This window comes from Pseudophryne corroboree, chromosome 7, assembly GCF_028390025.1.
Source record: "Pseudophryne corroboree isolate aPseCor3 chromosome 7, aPseCor3.hap2, whole genome shotgun sequence".
NCBI lineage: Eukaryota > Metazoa > Chordata > Amphibia > Anura > Myobatrachidae > Pseudophryne > Pseudophryne corroboree.
The window spans coordinates 345,248,251-345,272,451 of record NC_086450.1 but is presented as its reverse complement, the minus strand read 5'-3'; the positions used below and the strand labels follow the sequence as shown (position 1 = coordinate 345,272,451).

General features: G+C 42.5%; 1 protein-coding gene across 3 annotated transcripts in view; it reads left to right on the top strand.

Annotated features, from left to right (window-relative positions):
* SYT17 (synaptotagmin 17) overlaps positions 1-24,201 on the top strand; it is a 274,794-nt gene that overhangs the window by 80,715 nt on the left and 169,878 nt on the right. For all 3 annotated transcript variants that reach the window (XM_063934394.1, XM_063934393.1, XM_063934395.1), the window contains exon 2: positions 9,258-9,275. In XM_063934394.1, coding sequence (XP_063790464.1) covers positions 9,258-9,275 — 18 coding nt within the window. The remainder of the gene's footprint in view (positions 1-9,257; positions 9,276-24,201) is intronic.

Genomic DNA, 24,201 nt, shown 5'->3' with positions numbered 1-24,201 from the left:
GATTTCCATGAGCCGACATTAGCAATTATAGAACATATGTGACATCTATGATATAACAATATGGTTTATTCAGTTATCTGAGTTTATGTAAATATCTAATAGGTTTTCCCAATTATGCTATGGAAGTTTAGGTTTTCCGTCCTGTGTCGCTATATCTTCTTTCCCTATATATATATATATGTTTTTTAATAAGTATCCAGTGAGTTTTGTCTGTATACCATGACTGCCACGCTCCATGTATAGCGCCTATTTGTATTTGTATCTCTGAACATTCTTGCTAGGTGTGATTATACCAGCACGAATCGGCAAATGGACTGGTTCATATGACTTAAATATTTTTGTTCCCATTAGCAGATAAGGAATTGCATGAGTATGCATCTTTTAGATTTTACATCAATCTCGTGACCACCCAGTATTATCTAGAGATTTTATCCCCCTTAGTATTGGATCACCGTGGTTATTCCTCCCATTATAATGTCTATTGTGGTGTGCCAGATGAGGGAACCTTTCTTTGCACCTAATTGGCAGCATTAAGCTCCTGAATAGCGGAGCGGATTATGTCTATGGATGAAAACGAGTTTTGTTTTGTCCCGCAATGGTCTCCGTAGACTATGACACGAGTGAACATGGCACTTCCGGATTTTGAGCTGTGGAACGCATTGCGTTCCACCCGCGGCGCGATCAGGTATTAGACCGCACCGAGCTGTGTTAAGCAACTCGGATGGTCTCTATGGCTACACTGTAAGTAAGTTTGGCCAAGTGGAAATGTGCACATGTGGGATATTCACACTTAAGTGAGAAAAGTGTGGAGGGGAATTTACTATGGGCCGTCCCGGTACTTCCGGGGTAGGGGTATATAAGTCCGGTCTGTTTGCTTGTCAAAATTGTGGCTGTAGAGGGTGTCAGCATTTCTCACACTGTGGGTGAGTACTGAATCATACTTGAAGGAGCTGTTGGTAGACCTATATACTTTTGGCTATAGGAGGATGTATGAATTGTTTGTATTATTTTTACAGTGATTTCCTATGTTGTCTGAGTTGCCCCGTGATTGTGTGTCTAAGTAACCACACCAGTAAGTATTGCAGTCTATGTTGTCTCACTGGTGGTACTTGGAATATGGGGACTTATTGACTCTAATGGTGTATGTGGTTATGCACATGCAGTTGTGTATATGTGTGTGTATGTATATTTGTATATATATGCACTTATATATATATATATATGTGTGTGTATATATATATGTATATATGTTTTATCTAACTCATTTTTGCAGAATCCTGTTAGAAGTAAGCCTGACTAAACCATACAGCACATTTATTGTCTGAACATGACATATTGATTTTCTGAGTAAGTGGATGTTGTCATTAACACCCCCTGCACAACAGCTGTTGCACATTTCTGAGAAATCTATACCTCACATTGGTGTTAATTGATTAGTATCAGGAGCTGGTGTGCACACTTGGCAAGCATAGACAGAGGCGTGGTATTGTATTTGAACCACATTGGGTGTTAAGAAATTTCTGCATTTAAATACTGTTGGAGTGTGGTAGTCCATATATGTGTTTTGTGTTTGTTCCTTTAAGTGAGTTATTTTATTTATTTTTCTTTGTTCTTTTGTAGTAATCAATATATGATGCTTTCAAAATATTGTATGTAAATCGAAGCCTGTCTTGAGAAAGATCCCTGAATGAGGATCGAAACGTCGACCTAATGAGCCGAATATAGACTGAAATAAAGCTGTTGTGAACAAATTGAAGTCGCTGACTGTTTGAACTCGACGAGTGCACCTCCACACTGTTGGACTTTTGTTTAAATATTGTGGGTCTACCCTGTTAGGGAGATCTCCACTAGGGAGCACCTCACTGTTGTTTATTGTTCCGATGTGAGTGCAGGAACATACATGTTATATATATATATATATATATATATATATATATATATAAATATATATAGGAATACACAAAGTAATAAAAAATCACTGTATAAAGACCGGACGAGTGCCGCCTCATCCATTCGCATGGATATCTATATCTATATCTATATATATATATACAAAACACAATAGTATCTTTATCTCGCGCCAACCTGGGAGCAGCACTTCGGGAGAGATCTTTGTTGGAAGACCTCAAAACATACAGAATAAAATACAAATTCCCAAGTGCGCTAGGATGGAATGTATTTACACACTTCTTCAGGCGATAATTTCGTCAGAATGTAGACTGGAGGATGTTTAAAACTGGGTACCTATAACCGACACCCCTCACCAAAATAGTAACCCAAACAAGAGGCCAATCGGCCAATTAGTAAAAAGTTATTTTAATAACATGTAATTGAACATATGAGTTTTTACACAGTTCACAATATAAAATTATATGAATAAAATACAACCAAAAGAATACACAGCCAACACGTTTGCGAGATGGATCCTAGATACCCCTCACCTTTTGCAAGGTGCGAACTCGACAGGGAGTATCTTCACAAACTAGATTGTGATCCTTTGACTGACAAACCCAACGCGTTTCGTCTTATCGACTTCATCAGGGGCAACGAGTATAGAAAGAGGACTAATTTGCTCTCGATGGATTTGTATAAATAATCCTATCCTCAAAAGAGGATTATTCGAAATATGTCGGGACTTAATAAGTGGAGCTCTTATATTCGGACTCCTAAATGGATATTTCCAATTAAGTGATGATGTTTTATGGACTGCCTTAAAGATAGTTTTGGCGTAAAATCTTTGTCAGACCGCCTATAGGAATTATTGATTCTAGCCTCCTAGGAGTGCTGACAACCGTATATCGGCATTTTAGTAAACTACCTAAAAAATGGTATCCACCTTTAAGAACCGAGACTACTTCTAATTCAAATATTGACCTTCATACAGTAGAAAACTCCAGAATTAAATGGCTGGTTTGACAATCTCAAAAAGGTATAAATGATGTGGCTTCCTCAATAGGTCTCACAGAATGGATCCTGGAGACTTCCACATGCAGCTAAAGTTTTCCCAGGATCCATTCTGTGAGACCTATTGAGGAAGCCACATCATTTATACCTTTTTGAGATTGTCAAACCAGCCATTTAATTCTGGAGTTTTCTACTGTATGAAGGTCAATATTTGAATTAGAAGTAGTCTCGGTTCTTAAAGGTGGATACCATTTTTTAGGTAGTTTACTAAAATGCCGATATACGGTTGTCAGCACTCCTAGGAGGCTAGAATCAATAATTCCTATAGGCGGTCTGACAAAGATTTTACGCCAAAACTATCTTTAAGGCAGTCCATAAAACATCATCACTTAATTGGAAATATCCATTTAGGAGTCCGAATATAAGAGCTCCACTTATTAAGTCCCGACATATTTCGAATAATCCTCTTTTGAGGATAGGATTATTTATACAAATCCATCGAGAGCAAATTAGTCCTCTTTCTATACTCGTTGCCCCTGATGAAGTCGATAAGACGAAACGCGTTGGGTTTGTCAGTCAAAGGATCACAATCTAGTTTGTGAAGATACTCCCTGTCGAGCAAGCACCTTGCAAAAGGTGAGGGGTATCTAGGATCCATCTCGCAAACGTGTTGGCTGTGTATTCTTTTGGTTGTATTTTATTCATATAATTTTATATTGTGAACTGTGTAAAAACTCATATGTTCAATTACATGTTATTAAAATAACTTTTTACTAATTGGCCGATTGGCCTCTTGTTTGGGTGACTATTTTGGTGAGGGGTGTCGGTTATAGGTACCCAGTTTTAAACATCCTCCAGTCTACATTCTGACGAAATTATCGCCTGACGAAGTGTGTAAATACATTCCATCCTAGCGTACTTGGGAATTTGTATTTTATACTATATATATATATATATATATACAGACAGGGATGGTGTCCGGCACTCCAATGCAACTATAATCAGCCAGTCTGGGTGCCCTTCCAAAGTGCTGTATAGGATGGGGTGTAACGGACGGCACTCCAGCGTATAGATAAATGAACAGAAGACCAAAGTGGTAGCCACTTTGGTCTTCTGTTCATTTATCTATACGCTGGAGTGCCGTCCGTTACACCCCATCCTATATATATATATATATATATTGCATTGTAGATGTCCGCACTCCCAGCTATATCACAGTCATCAGTGGGGTGCACCTCAAGGAGGCCTATATAAACCTCCACATATACCAGGTTATCTTCAAGACCCTAATGAGGGTTTCAAATAGAGGGCACTCACCAATCAGTTTCCATAGATAAAAAGATTTATTTAGACCATTGAAGTCATCACATACATGTCGACGTTTCGGCTTCGCAGAGCCTTTCTCAAGACCACCACAGGAGACATCTGTTCAGCACGCCAGAGAGCAGCTCTGGCGTGCTGAACAGATGTCTCCTGTGGTGGTCTTGAGAAAGGCTCTGCGAAGCCGAAACATCGACATGTATGTGATGACTTCAATGGTCTAAATAAATCTTTTTATCTATGGAAACTGATTGGTGAGTGCCCTCTATTTGAGACCCTCATTAGGGTCTTGAAGATAACCTGGTATATATATATATATATATATGTGTGTGTGTGTGTGTGTGTGTGTGTGTGTGTGTGTGTGTGTGTGTGTGTGTGTGTGTGTGTTTGTGGCCCTGGCCCTAAAAAAGTGTGGTGTTTATTTTTTTTAATCCCTGCAAGTATTCTAAGTTGGATAATGATGTGTACTATGTGTACCAAGTTTGGTCAAGATCCATCAAGCCATGTAGGAGCCTATGAAGAACATACATACATACATACATACATACATACATACATACATATTTTCACTTTTAGTGTATTTATGCATGCTCCTAATGATGGGGTTTTGCTATACACCGAAATAGCAGAGCTGACCAGAGCTATCAGAACTGAGGGAATGGCTAACTACGATCCTGTGATGCTCATTTTGATAAGTATTTAACATGTATGATGCCATGAAAAATTATGCTATTGTGCCTCATTTCCCTCACAACGCACTTTATGTACTTTTGAATGCAAAGAACCTTATTATTTGATAAAGATTTTGTTAAAACTATGGATGTGCCGGCTTCTCTCTTCTCTTTTTCCTCTATCGGCAACATTATATGAGACCAGGCACTCCTTCCTGTCCAATGAAGTGTGTGCAGACTGTCTAAGACTGAGATATAGATATTCTGGCCAGAGCACACTGACATCACTATCTGTCCCTCTTAAGCGGCAGCAGAACCAGCAGCCAGAATGCGAGCAGGACAGTATGCAGTGCAGGCAGAGATACAGGAATATCATGTTTCATGAGCTACCGATGGAGCTTTCTGTCCAGAGGAGAGATAGAAGGGTGGAGAGAGCTGTAAGTGACACAGGGATCCCAGCTTCTCCTCTTCCCCACCTGGGTGTCTGAGTCCTGTGTAAACTGTTATGCAGCTAAACCATTTGGGTCTAGAGATAGAGACACACACAGGGAGTCCTCCTAAGTCCTGTCCCAGTGTGTTAGTAGTACAGAGGCTGCTGCTATTCTTGCATGTGACAAGATAAATTATTTTATTTTTCTATGTGTATTTTAAGGTTAAGTTGTCTTTGTTACACTATAAGAAAAGTTTATAAAATAGTTGTCTTTCAATTAGCTGGAGCTATAAAGAGTACCCAGGCATTATTAAACTATTAGTCAAAACTAATATACACCATTGGTTTAAATGTAAAATACGCAGTCTATACCTCCCACCATGACCCATTCCAGGAGGGACAAAATGCTCTCTACCTGGACTTCCTTCTTAATTTTTTGACTACAATCACCTGTGTTGAAACACCTTTCTTATCAATTAAATAGTTCACACAGGTGACGCCAATCATATATTAAGTGGTAAGTCCAGGCGTGTCATGGCCGTTCAGACCGCGTTTTCTGGGTGTGCATAAATTAGCAAGTGCAAACTCACTTGCTACTAAAGAGCCCTCTACGTCCCAGGAGAGCAGGTCAGCCTGCGCGTCTTCGGAGGTACTCAGAATCTGTGTGATGACTCGATCTGCGATGATGGTAATGAAGGTAGCAGTGGGGGTCCCAATACTCAGGTAAGCTTCTGCCCATATTAGCTTATAGTCACGATTGCGGACGAGAAGAAATAGCAACAGCAATTGCATCAGCAACCACATCTAAATGAGGCCCCATGTTTGTACTCTTTGATATTGGTGATCTTCTAATTAGGACTATACCCTGTTTTTAAAGTGTTTTTATTTTGCATATTTGTTTCTCTATATTTTTAGAGCATACCAATAAAAATGAATATTGATAGCATATTACTAACATTTGAGTGCCCCAGTATAGGTGGTCATTCCGAGTTGTTCGCTCGCTAGCTGCTTTTAGCAGCATTGCACACGCTAGGCCGCCACCCTCTGGAAGTGTATCTTAGCATAGCAGAATAGCGAACGAAAGGTTAGCAGAATTGCTACTAAATAATTCCTTGCAGTTTCTGAGTAGCTCCAGACCTACTCCTAGATTGCGATCACCTCAGTCCGTTTAGTTCCTGCTTTGACGTCACAAAAACGCCCTGCGTTCGGCCAGCCACTCCCCCGTTTCTCCAGACACGCCTGCGTTTTTTAGCACTCTCCCGGAAAATGCTCAGTTACCACCCAGAAACACCCCTTTCCTATCAATCACTCACCGATCAGCAGTGCGACTGAAAAGCGCCGCACGAACAACAGCAAAACTGCTACGTTTTTAGTTAAATAACTAAGCGCATGCACACTGCGTACTATGCGCATTTAGCAGCAAATCGCAGCATAGCGAAAATCGGCAACGAGCGAGCAGCCCGGAATGACCACCATAGAGTACTTTGACACATTTTTATTTCTTTTTTTGCTCCTCTCTGTTACCATCTGTCCCGTTTGTGCGTTCACTCTGTGTATCCCATGCACCATAGGGGTTTTCAGAATTTTTCGTGCATGCGCAGTAGCAAATAATCGCTCATCTAGAAGAAGATCGGCAGAAAATTTGGCTCTGAAAATTAGTGTCTCTACGTATGCATATTTTATACAAATAATAGAATATATAGCTATTTTACAAGATTTAAAAAAATCGAGTAATAATAATAATAATAATAAAAAAAAACACCAAAATATTGCATATCTAGGATGTACACAGAGACCCCTGTCTATAAAATAATGTTAGAATTGTATATTCTAACATTGTGGCTTGTGAACCATTTTTATTTTATATATGTTCTGTGTATGTATCTTAATATGTATTTTAATATACTTATATATTGTAACTACATAATTTAATCCACTGTTTTATCCAGTTATGATTTCACATAACGTTTAGGCCATCAAGATTACCCTGTTTCTCTTATGCTTAAATTGACTTTATGTTGGATGAGGTTTAAAGACAACATTTTAACTGTAATAAAAAAATCAAAACAAGGAAATAAGTAAAAATAGTACGTTTCTATTGTGAACACATTTAAGCTGTGAATCCAATCTTTTATCCAATTTTATTTATTTTTTTATTTTATTTTATATAATACAGGTTGAGTATCCCATATCCAAATATTCCGAAATACGGAATATTCCGAAATACGGACTTTTTTGAGCGAGAGTGAGATTGTGAAACCTTTGTTTTTTGATGGCTCAATGTACACAAACTTTGTTTAATACACAAAGTTATTAAAAATATTGTATTAAATGACCTTCAGGCTGTGTGTATAAGGTGTATATGAAACATAAATGAATTGTGTGAATGTACACACACTTTGTTTAATGCACAAAGTTATAAAAAATATTGGCTAAAATGACCTTCAGGCTGTGTGTATAAGGTGTATATGAAACATAAATGCATTCTGTGCTTAGATTTAGGTCCCATCACCATGATATCTCATTTTGGTATGCAATTATTCCAAAATACGGAAAAATCCCATATCCAAAATATCTCTGGTCCCAAGCATTTTGGATAAGGGAGACTCAACTTGTACTTGTTCTTTAAGCTTTGTTGTATAAGCGATATTGATAGAATGATGAGATTCTTATTTCAGGTTACTCATATATGAAATGTATTCAGTAGTAAATATGTAGAATACACCAGATGGAAGCTAGCTTGAGATGATTATGATTGCTGTATATTCGTATTGGACGTGTCTCTATATTAGATTTTCGGTTGTATATATGTTAAGACGCATGTATCTCATATTACAGATACTGTAGGCAAGTGAAAATGTACATATGCATATTTGCCAATGCCATTTGGGATCCAGTCATGTGACTGGCGCTCGGGATCCCGGCAGTCACCATGCCAACGCCAGGATCCTGAGCGATCAAAAGCCCTACAGCTGGCATGCTGACTAACAGGGACTATTTCCCCCCCCCTGCTGGCATTCTGCAGCCGGGATCCCAGGGTCGGTATGCTGACCGCCGGGATGCCCACCGCTGGTCACCCAGCCCCAACCCTGCCATTTCTATGTTAGAACTTTAGAAAAGTTGAGAATTAACGAGGCAGCTACCAGTCCGTTGAGAAAGTGGAAGCTCTGAGAACATACAGTAGAAACCTGTGTTCCATGGAGATTGGTCTGTGAGACTCATTAGTTAGAGGCACATGAGGAAATTTAATTGTAAATTATCCAGAAACACTGATCATTAGACTCTGATTATTAAAATACTAGGCACGAGAGTTAGAGTTTAATACCACTGTATGTCTTTGTGGTGAGTAACCAATAATGACCAATGATTGAAGTGGGATCTAAGGGCTCGACCAGACAAGCGGTTTATGATGCTTAGTAAGAATATGCCAGTGTGGCACTCCACAAGGAATGCAACATAAGGAAACAGCTCTGAGTAGTGCAGGTAGCATGATCTCTGATCTTCATGCCTGTACATCGCAGCTCTCATACAGTTCAAACAGCAGTGCACGATGTACGTGCCAGCATTTGGGGCTGGCGTGTTTTAGCTTCAACGATACCTATCCTATATTTTGAGCTGTGTGATCCATCTGGAATACTGGTCAGCTAAATGAGTCCTAATGATTCCATGAGAGCAGCAAATTATCTCACAAGATACAAGCCTACCAAAATTCATACACAGTAAAAAGACAGGGTATACGTTCTAGAAGAGAGCTGCAGTGATACGAAGCTAAATAAATTCATACTGGAGACTAATGTACTATAATAATGATAGAAATATAATAATAAATTGCACCAATATTTGATCATGCAAAAAGGAAAAATCACTAAATTGGTGTTGTTGTCTCTTTTATGTTTCTCCATTTGCTTCATTGCGGATATCAAAAAGGACAGTTGGAGCCAATAAATGAGGTGAGTGTATTTGACATTTCATTCTAAGATTCCATATTTGAATGTTATATATGGCAGCACTCCCATGAAAAGCCAGATTTTTATGTTACATAAAACAAAACTTTATAAGCATTTAGCCAGCAGAGTTTGGGGTCATTTGTTAAAAAAAAAAATTATGACAAAAAGGTTACACAAATAAATACATCTTGAAGGTAATTTATGAACTGTAAAATTTATTTGAGTATAAATACAATTAAAACTAACCACACACCTAAAGATGAGCTATCCAATTAGCCAACTAATTGAGCTGGTTGGAACGAAAATCTGTTAATGTATGGGAGAAAATTGCAATCAACCATTCACCCCAAACACTAGAAAACGGTAAAAAAAAATCTTACGTGGCCATGCTGCATTCGGCTGCATGGTATCATCAACGACATGCCCTTATTGATCTGCATGTACAGATGACAGGGGATGTCATGACTATTTGCGTGAGCACACATCATCTGCGATTTAGTCACAGTGCATACACACAGGATGATGTAAATGATAGTACGTTCTGAAATTATGGAATCAGGCATATCGTTCATATCATTCATAATATCATCTAGTGTGTACCCAGCATAACTTTTGCTGTTCCTGTGTTGGAAACAGGTCTCCTGCCAACAATAATAAAATCCCTAGAATGAAACAATCCTGGGAAGTATCTCACTAAAGCTGAGCAGCAAAGCATTTGTAGTTCCTCTATCACTTTGGTGGTTTCATCAGACTTACCATCCTTCTTGGGATTTTTTTCTTCTATGGATTTACTATTGCTAGCATGAGATCTATTTCCAACACATGAATTTTGCTTCTCCACCAATGGTAAAACTGCATTGCATACCAGACATCTCAGCAACCAATTAAGCTGCTGTTATTGGGACTCGTTTTTCTTTACAGGGCTGTCTATTCTACTTTTTGCTTGTTCCTGTCATTCATTGTAAAATTTTCATTTTTATACTAAAATACTGCCTTAAATAATGTATTACTAAATTGTATTTATTGCATGTGTCAATCGAATGTTTTTATTACCTTTCAATGTTCAAGTGAATAAGGCATCCCATTGAAAGTATAGAATGAGGCCTGATTTTCACCACCTCTGAAGACGTGTAAAATCTGAAGAAATGCTGAGCAGCTTCCCACAGTTCAACACTTTCCGTCACTTAAAGCTCATTGAAATAATGAAAATTGCTCAGCAAAATAAAATCCAATTTTTGCATGTTGCTGTAAAATGAGGGGTATAAGTGCTCTCAGCCTGTTCCTCCTGCTGCTATCATTAGAACATACAGTACACATTTTTTGTACCTTTGAATCATGTTACTTTGTTGTGCAAACTCCTTGCACGTATTTGTTCTGCAGAGACTGCACTTTTTAAATTACCTTTATGGTAATGAGAATATTCCACAAAAGAAGAAATCTGTAAAATAGTAAACATGGGGGGGTCATTCCTAGTTGATCGCTAGTGCCGTTGTTCTCTGCGTAGCGATCAGTGTAAAAATCGGCTAAACTGCGTGTACGTATGCACTACAATGCGCACGCGCGACGTACGGGTACAAAGAGAATTGTGATTTTGCACAGGTTCTAGCGACGTTTTCAGTCGCACTGGCGGCCGCAAGAAGATTGACAGGAAGGGGACGTTTCTGGGCGTCAACGGACCATTTTCTGGGAGTGTTTGGAAAAACGCAGGCATGCCAGGGAAAACGCAGGCGTGGCTAGGCGAACGCTGAGCGGGTGTGACGTCAAAAGCCATCCCTCCAACGTTACAATCAACGCACACGAAGAGTAAGTACAGGGCTGGTCTTATTTTGCACAAAATGTTTTTGCAGCCGCTCTGCTGCACAGGCGTTCGCACTTCTGCAAAGCGAAAATACACTCCCCGGTGGGCGGCGACAATGCGTTTGCACGGCTGCTAAAAACTGCTAGCGAGCGAACAACTCAGAATGACCCCCAATGTCTATTAAGTTACTATTATAACAAAAAAAATTGCAGTTTTGAGTCCACAAGTTTATTCTCCATCTGGTTCTTATTGCCAGACTTTATTCTTCAGCTGTACTATTTTTATGACCTGCAAGATTAAATAACATAACATGAGCAACATTAGGACAAACACAGCCAGTATAAAACCGGGGGGACATCTACACATACATTACTGGCAACTAGCAAGGGTTGGCCGTGGAGAATGATGGCAGGAATAACAGGAAGGGGACGGGTATCTCACATGAAGCTGGAAAACTTAAAAAAAACACTAGCAGCCAATCAGATTCCTTTTTAAGGAAAAGTTAGGTAAAGCAATACATCCCCTCAAGGCATGCAGGTAATATGCATTCTGGGTTGCCCATACAGAGATTGCCATAAACTCAGTGTACGTTACATTTATAAGCCGTTAACTTTCAGCAGCCAATGTCCTGAATGGACACAACAGGAAAAAACAGTTTGTGTTATGCAAGTATCCAACCCTGTCCGGAACGAATATGTGCTGTAATCCAAGGCTTAAATTCCAGAATTTCTAAGCAATGCTTAAACACAGCAATGAACTGGTATTGTGCTGCATCCACATGAACAAACCTTTGGGCACACTGCATCAACCTCAATTTCATATAGGTGGCATCCAGCACAAGCGGGCAAATATCTGGAGCTGTGTGAGCCTAGAGCATTTCAAGTGTGGCCAATCCCGTGATCAGGATCAGCGGGATCCTGGAATTTTGGCCTAAAATTGGCATCATTTGAATCCCGGGATTGGAGCTTCCAACCCAGGTTTTCGGGATTAGTGAGCACATGCGGGGTTTACTGTATTTTTTTAATGCCGGGCAGCCCTGAGCACCTGCTGCACACTACTCAGATGCTGCCCAGCTGACCCCGGCCGTGCTGCTGTACGCGGCGTGACATGATGTCTGAGGTCACGCTGTGCGGCCCCACACTAGCCACGCCTGCCCATACCACGCATAAGTGAGGAGGACTGCTGCAGCCAGAGAGAAGAGGGGCACAATTGGAGGAGGGTTCATCAGTCTGACGCCTGGCTGGGACTCGGAGTCAGTACTTGGGAGGGAGGCCATAAGGTTTGAGGGACAAGAGGAGGCGGTTGTCCTGATGCTGCGTGCCACAGTGCCACCACTGCCCAGCCCAATGTCCAGTGTTGCTCTGCCAAATGCCAGAGGTAAGCAAGCAAGCCCTTGGTCAGCCTGAGTCAGCCAGAGCCAAGAAGCTGCAGCCTGTCAGCGACAATTTGCTGAAGCTGAATGACTTCTGAACTGTGCTGCCGCGTGTGTCGTCAGTGTCAAGTGTCGATTGGTTGCTGCTGCCTGTTCCTGAGTGAGTCAGTGAATCATGTTTTCATTTTTGTCTAAATTGTGTGTGTATGGGGGGGGGGGGGGGGGCAGGGGCGCTGTATATTCAGTGACCAACTCAATCCCGGGTATCCCAGAATTGAGCAATTTTCAATCCCGAGTCCCAGAATTGAAAAAAACGACCCGGATTGGCTTCCCTATGCGTATCCAAAAGCCCCTTGTACAAGTGGTCTGTTTTGGGATGTATGAATGTTACATAAAGTCATATCATTTTAAGCAACATGTGATAACAAAGGAGGCTATTAGACACTGGATCATATTAAGTAAGGATTGCAAAATCTGCTTATAAGCAGAATTTGCAATCCTTTTGATCGCATGCTGAGGGCCGCCCATCGCAGGGCAAGGCCACCCAGCATGCTAACTGCCATCTCCCCCTGCGACCACACTGTAATTGCGGTCGCACTGCAATTTCAGCATGTAGAAAGTAGGGCAGCCTGCTGCCATCTTTTTGATCGCATCGGCTGCGTTTGACGTCACGCAGCCTCCCCGATCACGTCACACCACGCCCCCCATTCATCTGCCACCAACCCAGTTTCCCAGATGCCGTCCCCACAATGCTCCGTCTCCACCTGGGAAACGGAGTGCCCCCCCCCCCCCCCCCACCCGGCCCACGAGCATCTCTGCCTGATTGAGGGAGAGGGGGGGGGGTAAGGACACAGGTATGGTGGGAGCAGGGACACATGTGGGGAGGAGGCAGAGGCATAGATGTAGGGAAGGAGCAGAGGCAGGATTACTAAAGGGGACAGTGGGAGAGACTGTGTAGGAGAGAGGAGCAAAAGTTCCTCTGTGCACAGCAGCCGCAAACTCCCAATTCCATTCTTCAGTGCAGTACACACTATGGGGGTTATTCAGGTCGCATTGCATGCGCAGGTACCATTGTGTGTGGCTGCCAAAAGCGTTTGGGTCGCAGCGGGTGTAAACGCCTCTGCCTGATTGACAGGCTGAATGAAGAAAATTTAGAAATACAAGCAGTAGTGATACTACACAGTGTGTGTATATACAGGTATATATATATATATATACCACTCAAATATGCTCCGGTGCCATCTTAGTGGGAACGGCCTCCCACACATGCAGCAGTAGGGTAAGAAGCGGCACTCAGAGTCTCCAACAAATGGTGCAAACCAAGATAAAAAGCTTTATTGGATCAACGTTTCGGGGTTTCCCCCTTCGTCAAGATAACTTACAAACCCACAATGTAAAAAATATATACATGCCACCACCTATCCGATCACCTACCAGCTCCCGCCAACCGTCCCGGGCCCGGCCGCCCCATCCCCCCCCCCCCCCCCCTCCCGACGTCAGACGCGCCCTTACACGGCCGGCGTTGGGCCGCTGACAGGGAATCTGCACGTCACTATGTTGTCTAGGCAACACATAAACAGAGCGTAAAAACGTGTATTACATATAGTACACCATAGCATCAGGAACAGTACATAAAAAAATCAACATATATTAAATAGTGTGACTCGCTGGTTTACATACACTGCTCAAAAAAAATAAAGGAAACACTAAAATAACACAGCCTAGATCTGAATGAATGAAATATTCTTATTAAATACTTTGTTCTTTACATAGTTGAATGTGCTGACAACAAAATCACACAAAAATTATCAATGGAAATCAAATTTATTAACCCATGGAGGTCTGGATTTGGAGTCACACTCAAAATTAAAGTGGAAAAACACACTACAGGCTGATCCAACTTTGATGTAATGTCCTTAAAACAAGTCAAAATGAGGCTCAGTAGTGTGTGTGGCCCCCACGTGCCTGTATGACCTCCCTACAATGCCTGGGCATGCTCCTGATGAGGTGGCGGATGGTCTCCTGAGGGATCTCCTCCCAGACCTGGACTAAAGCATCCGCCAACTCCTGGACAGTCTGTGGTGCAACGTGGCATTGGTGGATGGAGCGAGACATGATGTCCCAGATGTGCTCAATTGGATTCAGGTCTGGGGAACGGGCGGGCCAGTCCATAGCATCAATGCCTTCGTCTTGCAGGAACTGCTGACACACTCCAGCCACATGAGGTCTAGCATTGTCTTGCATTAGGAGGAACCCAGGGCCAACCGCACCAGCATATGGTCTCACAAGGGGTCTGAGGATCTCATCTCGGTACCTAATGGCAGTCAGGCTACCTCTGGCGTGCACATGGAGGGCTGTGCGGCCCCCCAAAGAAATGCCACCCCACACCATTACTGACCCACTGCCAAACCGGTCATGCTGGAGGATATTGCAGGCAGCAGAATGTTCTCCTTGGCGTCTCCAGACTCTGTCACGTCTGTCACATGTGCTCAGTGAGAACCTGCTTTCATCTGTGAAGAGCACAGGGCGCCAGTGGCGAATTTGCCAATCTTGGTGTTCTCTGGCAAATGCCAAACGTCCTGCACGGTGTTGGGCTGTAAGCACAACCCCCACCTGTGTACATCTGGCCCTCATACCACCCTCATGGAGTCTGTTTCTGATCGTTTGAGTAGACACATGTACATTTGTGGCTTGCTGGAGGTCATTTTGCAGGGCTCTGGCAGTGCTCCTCCTGGTCCTCCTTGCACAAAGGCGGAGGTAGCGGTCCTGCTGCTGGGTTGTTGCCCTCCTACGGCCTCCTCCATGTCTCCTGATGTACTGGCCTGTCTCCTGGTAGCGCCTCCATGCTCTGGACACTACGCTGACAGACACAGCAAACCTTCTTGCCACAGCTCACATTGATGTGCCATCCTGGATGAGCTGCACTACCTGAGCCACTTGTGTGGGTTGTAGACTCCGCCAGCTTTCAAAAGTGACCAAAACATCAGCCAGAAAGCATAGGAGCTGAGAAGTGGTCTGTGGTCACCACCTGCAGAACAACTCCTTTATTGGGGGTGTCTTGCTAATTGCCTATTATTTCCACCTGTTGTCTATTCCATTTGCACAACAGCATGTGAAATTGATTGTCAATCAGTGTTGCTTTCTAAGTGGACAGTTTGATTTCACAGAAGTGTGATTGACTTGGAGTTACATTGTGTTGTTTAAGTGTTCCCTTTTTTTTTTTTTGAGCAGTGCATAATGCAAACTCTAGACCTAAAACATAAAAAACAAAACTAAACAATAATAAACGGAAACAAACCGTGTCATCATACCACAGAACTATGCATTTACACAGGGCTCATCGACAGGCTATTAAATCAGTAATAATGTAACAGCTCTGGCTGTGATAATCTAAATCAAATAACACTGCTCAACAGCCACACTTACCTACTATTGGTCGAAATAATATACCGTTTTGCAGAAAATGGATTTCAATACTTAACAAATGCTCAATGGACTTGATCGACTGGAAGGGCCATGGCCCTGAGGAACGTTCCTGGACCAATGCTTCTGATGTCCATGCTCCTACACTGGTTCGGAATTTCCATTCAAAGTTTCCTCTGAAGCCAAAGAAGTGTCCTGGGGCCACTCCTAAAGGGGGGGGGGGGGGGTCCTGTCACGATCCGGACTACTGGACATTATTTTTTTACCTTTCAGGTGTCTTCTGAGGCTGGCTCAGCGTCCCAGGGCCGGGTCTCAGTCATGATGTTATGTCCCTACTTCATATTCCTTCCCCGTTGGCTTGCAGGCGCTGTCATAAGAAGCTCTTAAATGGAATGGCGTTTCTGAATCATCATGGCCCTTCGCCGCCATTACTGGACTCTCAGCTTGTGGACGGCTCTGCATTACACATCCTGTCAGCTGCGGCCTCCGCCGCCTTTGCTGCGCTTCTAGCGTGTGGATGGATCCGTGTAACGTTTCCTGTCAGCCACGGCGCTTGCCGCGATTACCTTGTTAGTACACTACGGATCTGTGCAGCGCCTCTCACCTGCCGTAGCGTCTGTTGTTGGCACTGGGGAAATGCTGTGCAGTATTGTCATTCTCTGGGTCCTGCGGCCACTGCCGCCATTGCTGTGAAAGTCCATATAGTATACAAGCCAGGGTTCCCTCCAAGAATCAGTATGGGCGCAGCCATGTTGGTTCTGATCATGTGACACTGTTTCTACCAATCCACAGTCCTGCTGAGCTTGCCTAATTGCTGATCCAATCCCTGCACTGCTGAGGGTATAAAGGAACTGATCTTAGACCTGTAAATCGTCAGTGCTTTGGTTGTCATCACCTAGTGTATCCTGTCTCTGCTCTCTGTGACTCTAACTGTGTTCCAGGTATTCCAGCTCCTGAAGTCTCCAGTTCTACAGAGACCAGCGCCAATCATCACCCTGCGGTGCCTGCCTGACTTCCTTGTATCATCAGTGTTCTCTGAGAGTAGCAGTGATTCGAGTTAACACCAGCTTCCAGCATTGTGCTCCCAGTGGTGTTCACCTATCTACCGTCATCAGTATTCCTGACATTTACAGTACCAAGTCATCTGTTTCTCAACTCATCGATCTCTAGCATCACTTGTGTTATTTACTTCCATTATCCGTTTCATCCGGACCTGCACTTCATCCACAGTTCTTCACCATCCGTTTCATCCGGCAAAACCGGCAGTCTAAAGATATTAATTCTTCTACAGTGAATTCAGCCTCCGTATTCCATCTACTGATTAGTTCCAGTTACCATCTATTCTACAGCACCTAGGTGTTGGTAAGGACTGTCCATCTCCTTAAACTCCCAAGCTAGTCTTGTGCGGATACCACACCTAAGGAAACATTGCAGCTGTTGTTGTTCTTGGAATCATGTACTGTTTTTTAATCATCTTTCATTTCATCTTGTGCTAACTGCCGGTGTACCACCAGAACTGTGTCTAATAAATGAACATTTATTTTTATCTTTGTTGTCGTGGTCACATCTTCGGGCATTGGAGGTAGAAGTCCTCTATGTCTCGGAGTCCTATTCAGCCACCTAGATTCATCTGTACACCAGCCCCTACAACTGAGGTAGCCTCACACCAACACCAGCCCTCAGTTGTGACATCTACTTTGGTACACTGTTCCCAGATCTCTGTCAGTGGCAACAATGGGCCATATCTGTCTGGCTCTCTTACTCAGGTGGCCACTACTCAAATTAAACTGGGTGACCCGGGGCAATCTCCCTTTAAGCAATTTTTTAGGTTTCTGTTCTAGTAGTGCCCCGTGAGAGAATTTGCAAGCCTTAACTCTGGCTGACTCTAATATTTCGATGGGATAACCCCTTTGGAAGAACCTCTGTGTCATGGTGGTAAGCTGTTTATCCCTCATTTCCAAATTGCTGGTAATCCTACAGACATGGAGAAACTGTGAATAAGGTAGCCCCAAAGCTGTTTCTCTAGGGTGGGCACTGTCAAATTTAAGGATGTTGTTGCGATCCGTTGGCTTAGTATATAAGCTAGTAATGATTTGATTATTCTCCAAACGGATGCAAACATCCAAAAAGTTGATCTGCTCATTATCCATCACCATTGTAAACTTAATGGGACTGCTAGTGTTGTTATGTATATTGATCATCGACTCCAGCTGTTCCCCACATCCCTTCCAAAACACCAAGACATCATCTATATATCGCTGATACACAAAAAGATGATCACTGACACAAGGGTCCAAAAAGAACAATTCCCGTTCCACCTCCCACGTAAAGGTATTGACGAACGACGGTGCGACCGTCGACCCCATAGTGCACCCCGTGCGCTGGATATAAAAACCCTTATCAAAAAGAAAATAATTGTGGGACAGGGTGAAAGCAATCAATTCCAGGAAAAACTCAATATCCGGACCTGTATACAGACGGTTATTAGTGATCAGTCGCCTTACTGCTGCTAAACCTGCCCCATGAGGGATGCAGGTGTATAAGCTGGCGACATCAATAGATGCCAACACAACCCCATCAGGTACCATTTCCACAGAATGCAACAAACGTAAAAGGGAATAGGTATCCTTTAGATGCGTAAATGTATCCTGTATGCAGGGTTGGCGGTATGCATCACAAAAAAATTGCCAAGGGATCCCTGGCAGAAATAATAGGTCTGCCAGGGGGATTGTGGGAATCCTTGTGCAATTTGTGAATCGTATAGAATACTGGAACAACAGGAAAATCCCTGGTTAACATTTTTGCCACTGTATCAGATATAATATTGGCTGCAACTGCCCTAGATAATAAAGAGTCAATTTCTGACTTAAACTGTACTGTGGGGTCAGCTGTTAGACGGCCATAGGTACTTTGATCACTAAGCAGCCGAACACATTCCTACCGATACTTACAAGTGTCCATAACTGCAATGGCTCCACCCTTATCAACATTGCGTATAATGATATCCTCACGCTTACCCAGTGCTTTAAGGGCTCCAAATTAATCTCTGGACAAATTGGGGTGCAACTTTGTAGTAGATTCATTACCAGCTGATTCCAGTAATCGATGAAACGTCTTGATGGAGGTATTATGCGATATTGGGTCGAACGTTCATTTAGAGAGCTTTTGGACCTGCGTAGGAAGAGAGAATCCTTTGTGGTTGGACTGTGTCTTGAAATGTTCTTTTAATCTGATAGACCTAGAGAGCTTATAAGTGTCAATCTTCCACTGCAGAGGATTAAGAGAATTTGTGGGTATGTAGGATAGACCTTTACTCAATACCCTATCCTCTACTGGAGTGAGCGGCGTAGAGGATAAATAAAAAATTAGCAGCGATTCCCCCTCGGGGTTGGGAGTTTGTTGCTGCTCCTCGCCTGCCTCCTTGTTTGTCCGCCGCGTCTCATCTGGGTATTTCTCGTCCGGCTATGATGGCTCTTGTACGAACCCCTAAAGGGACCTCACGTTGCTGACGTGTACCTTCAAATGATGTCTCCTCTGGCTCGCTAGCTGATGTGCTGGATTGATGAAAACCCTGCAACCTACGCCTATTGGCTTGAATAAAAGGCTTTTTCTGTCTCTCTGAGTTGCCAAGCCATGCATATACCTTATGCTGCTCATAGTCCTGCTGTACCCGAGACAGTTTTTGTTTCTTGAATTTAATAAGATTGGTTTTATAAAGCTCCAATTCTGAGGTCATCTTATTCAACCATTCAGGTGGTGAATCTTGTTGTATTCCATGCTCCACTTTAAAGCTGGAGATTTGCTCTTTAGTGGATTGCAATTCACATGTAGATTCCTCAGTGGCTTATTTATCAATAATTTTTTGTTTTGTACCTGATCATTATAAATCTTATCATTGCTATTCATGGCAATAAAAAATTATTTAATGTATAAACATACACATGCATGGATAGAGGCTCTACTGCACATGGGGTTTTCACAGAGAAAATACCACCCACTTATCCCCCCCCCGCCCGCACACACACACCCCAGCTGTGGGCCCCCATAGCACGTGCACTACTAAATCATATATAGGAGAATGCTTTTTAAATGTATTTGGGGTGATCACATTACTGCCCAGTGGGAGTTTCATGGTTACACAATTATAGGGGGTGCTAAAGCTCCCACAGAGCTAGCTCATATGGCATCATGCATCTTCCACACTGACCCATCTCTGTTGAGCAAAAACTGTCTGATGCAATGTGCGGCAGTCAGGGCCCGTGAGCTGTAATGAGGCTGCCCCCATAGGTGTGTTGCTACCCGGAATCTGGTACAGTAGAGATAACTGGGAGATATGATACAGATGGTCCTGTGTAACCCATCTGTCACATTACTGTCTCAGGATATGTCCTGCTGACACATGGACAATGCTTAATGGTTTCTACCAGGTTATGGGGAGCTCCTCCTAAATATTAATTTGTGAATTTAGAAAAAGTTTATTCATATTTTATCACATTATAGTCTGTGGTTGGGTCCAAAATACCAATGGTCAGAAATCCAGTGTATCCCAATAAGTATTTTAACCCTATCACTAATCCTAGTACCTAACCCTAACCACAACCGCAGTACTTACCTTCAGGATCCGTCTGCATTCTGACTGTCGGGATTCCACTATCGGTATTGTGACCAAATCTCATAGTCTGTCTTCTCTGTCTGGCTTTGTAAACAGAGAAGATAAAGGATGAAACATTGTTCTATGCATTAATCAGTAATTTCTCAGAAAAATTTACTTTCTATACACATTACAGATCCTAACCCTGCCACAGCCAACTACTGAATACGGCTCTGCCTCTACCCAATTCACAATCTGATCACTGGGCAGATAAGTGGGCACCCTACACCCATCAGCTGCCTACTGGTAAACCTAAACAAAAAAGAGAAGACAGCAACTTATACAGACACCGCAGAACTTTACAGAACAAAGATTACTAGTAACATTTAATCATATTACCAATGAATTAAGCAACAGGTAGGGCCTCTATTTTGTAATATCTCTATGTTCTTGAAATGGCCTCCTGAACCTGTTTATCACCTATAAACTGGCAAATCAATATGAGGGCATTGGGTATTGAGAACTGAGGGCATTCACAACAGCCAGCAGAAGAGTCACAATCGTTCTCATAATGTGAACACGGCAGGAGTAGGGATTATAGAGCATTAACTGCTGGGCTGGATGGTATGACATTACATGAATCATCCATACAGTAAGGACGACCTGATTCATTATCAGCATTCACACACACTCAAGTTTATGTATCTATACATCTACGTATAACTTTGTTTCAATAACGTCACAGCAAATTTTTTCCCCTTTGGAGACTGGACTGGTTCCATCTGTACAACAAGTACCCCCAACACTTTGTTCAAAAAGTAAAATAGTATCTAAACAAGTGTGCAGACCAAAAGCTGCCTGTAAATCCTCCTTCTTTTAGCATCACCCAAAACTACCATATTACTAACAGGAAATTAGAAAAATAGGATGGGATCCAAAAGGCACTTACAATAAAGTTACAGTGTATGAAAGAATGAGAGTAAAAATAAAAATATATATTTAAAAATAAAATACATTGCTGTTGTATGCGGTGATCAGGATCCTTGAGCCATGTTAATTTTTCAACAAAGCTAATGTATTGGTTAGTCCAACACATGTAAAAGTGATAATAAAACCACATAGTGTAGTATGTCCAATAATGATTTTCCACTGTGCAGGGCTGTATGGTCAAGTGAATAGATTAGATGTGATCTGCCACCTACAGTATATTCTTAATCTGTGTTAAGGGTAACCCCCAACTTCTGCACACTTACAGCAGTATTACTTCCCAAACAGCAGATAAAGGTATCTCTTCCACAGGGATGCAGTCACCATCCCAGTGTCACGATCCTGACTGTATTTCTCATATTCTGGGGCTTACCTCAGCGTATCCTGTAACATGCATCTGTTCAGCTCATCAGGAAGACTGCAAATCTGTGTTTGCTTACCTTGATTAGCCACCTGAGTAGGAATTCCTCTAAGTAATCAGTAATCAGCTGTGTGCATTATTTTGATTCTTCACTGTGTGCATTCTGGAGTTTAGGCCTAAAAGTCAGCATCCTCTGTTCATTTGCAGAAGTTCAGGCTTCAGTGTTTTTTGGCCTGCTAAGCCTCACTCCACATCGGAGCCTAACCTGGAGTACTGACGTGACAGGGTCTGATCACCTGACCTGGAGCTATCCAATCCTGTGCCAGCCTGAGACTCTCTGAATCACCAATGACCAAGGACCCGGAAGTATAAGTAAAGAGACTTGTGCTACAGATTGTGCCAGTTCCTTGTGTCAGACAGCTTTGTGTGAGCTTAGTAGCTGAGCTCTCTAAAAGGTAACACTTTTACTTTGGTTCCTGTAAAACTCTGCTCTTTTGCTACCCAGTCTGGATTACAGTTGTGTTACCAGTTATATCCAGTATCAGTCTCATCTTAAAGCCACAGCCGCAGTATTCATCAGTCTCGTCTTAAAGACACAGCTGTAGTACTCTTCAGTCTCATCTTAAAGCCACAGCAGCAGTATTCATCAGTCTCATCTTAACGACACAGCTGCAGTACTCTTCAGTCTCGTCTTAAAGCCACAGCCGCAGTATTCATCAATCTCGTTTTAAAGCCATGGCCGCAGTATTCGTCAGTCTCGTCTTAAAGACACAGCTGCAGTATCCATCAGTCTCGTCTTAAAGACACTGATGCAGTATTCTTCAGTCTCGTCTTAAAGACTCAGTCACAGTCTTCAGTTCATCTTCATCCTTGTTTTAAAGTCAGCCACAGTCATTGTTCTACATGCAGTTGCGTTCCAGTTATACTGGTACCCAGCCCGGTTAACAGTGCGGTTTTCAGTCTCACCGGTAATCAGCCCGATTCTCAGTTTCACGGGTAACCAGTCCAGTTCAACGTCATCAGCTCTCATCTCAGTTCTGCGCAACTCCAGAGAACCTATTTCATAGTAACCTTGTGTACACAAACACCTACTCCTGTGACAGTTTATCCAGTACATTCTCACCAATACATTCACCATCCTGCTATCAACACCAAGTCCCTGGTGATCCAGTGGTCATGATACGGCTCCCCCTGCTGAGGCCTGGGTTCGACCCCCAGTCAGGGATTGCTCCTTACTACTTCATCTTACTAATTCCCACAGACCAGCCAAATATACACGTAGTCATAGTTACATAGTTACATAGTCAGTGAGGTTGAAAAGAGGCAAACTGCCCATCATCCTCCAGTTACCTGCATGGACTTCACATACACGCTGGGTTCACAAAAACCACAGTCATGACACCCGGCGGTCAGGATCCTGGTGGTCAGCCTTCCACGTACTGTATCTAGATAATGCTGTTAAACAGACTCCCATTCCAGTTATGGATAGATAAGCGGTTTACATAAAAGCAGAAAAAACACTATGTAGTTGTTACAATTCACCTGCCTAAACGTTTGGCAGGTGAAATACGAGAACAGGATAAATGCTGGAGTTGCAGGCAGATGCAGAGTGGCACAAAAATGGTTAACCAGACTTGACTGTAGAAAAGTGAAGTGTCTTGAGCGAGGTATAGCAGGATGTAATGCTTAGCAGACTATGGACTCTACCTTTAAGACTGGAATGTGCAGCACCATTTTTTAACACTGATGATAAACAGCAGATGAGTACAGTAGTTACACAGCTATGAGCCAGGGCTTGAATACAGGACCAGAATGTATCACAATCACTGTTGTAGGTAATGAATGTCCACAGAAGTCAAGGAATACTACTGTAATTACTTTATTGAAGCAGTGGTATGATTGTCCAGTATAAGATTTGCAGCAGAGTAATGAAATAGTTATAATCCACAAAACTCAGATTGCAGGACTTGCACAATTAATCAGAAATGCATGCAGGCATAGATGAAGTCCACAGTAATATGTAAACAAAATGAATGAATGCCTGGAGAATCCACAAAGCACAGTGAAAGTCCGTAAATACTTAGCCAAGGTGGTCCTGGAAACACAAACTGGCAAAAATAGGATTTTAATTACCTACTGGTAAATCCTTTTCTCATAGTCCATAGAGGATGCTAGGGTCCACATTAGTACCATGGGGTATAGACGGGTCCACTAGTAGCCACTGGCACTTTAAGAGTTTGAGAGTGTGGGCTGGCTCCTCCCTCTATGCCCCTCCTACCAGACTCAGTCTAGAAACTGTGCCGGAGGAGACGGACATCTTTGAGAGAAGGATTTTACACAGATAGTGGCGAGATTCATACCAGCTCACACATACAAGGCAAACCAAGCTAACTAGCT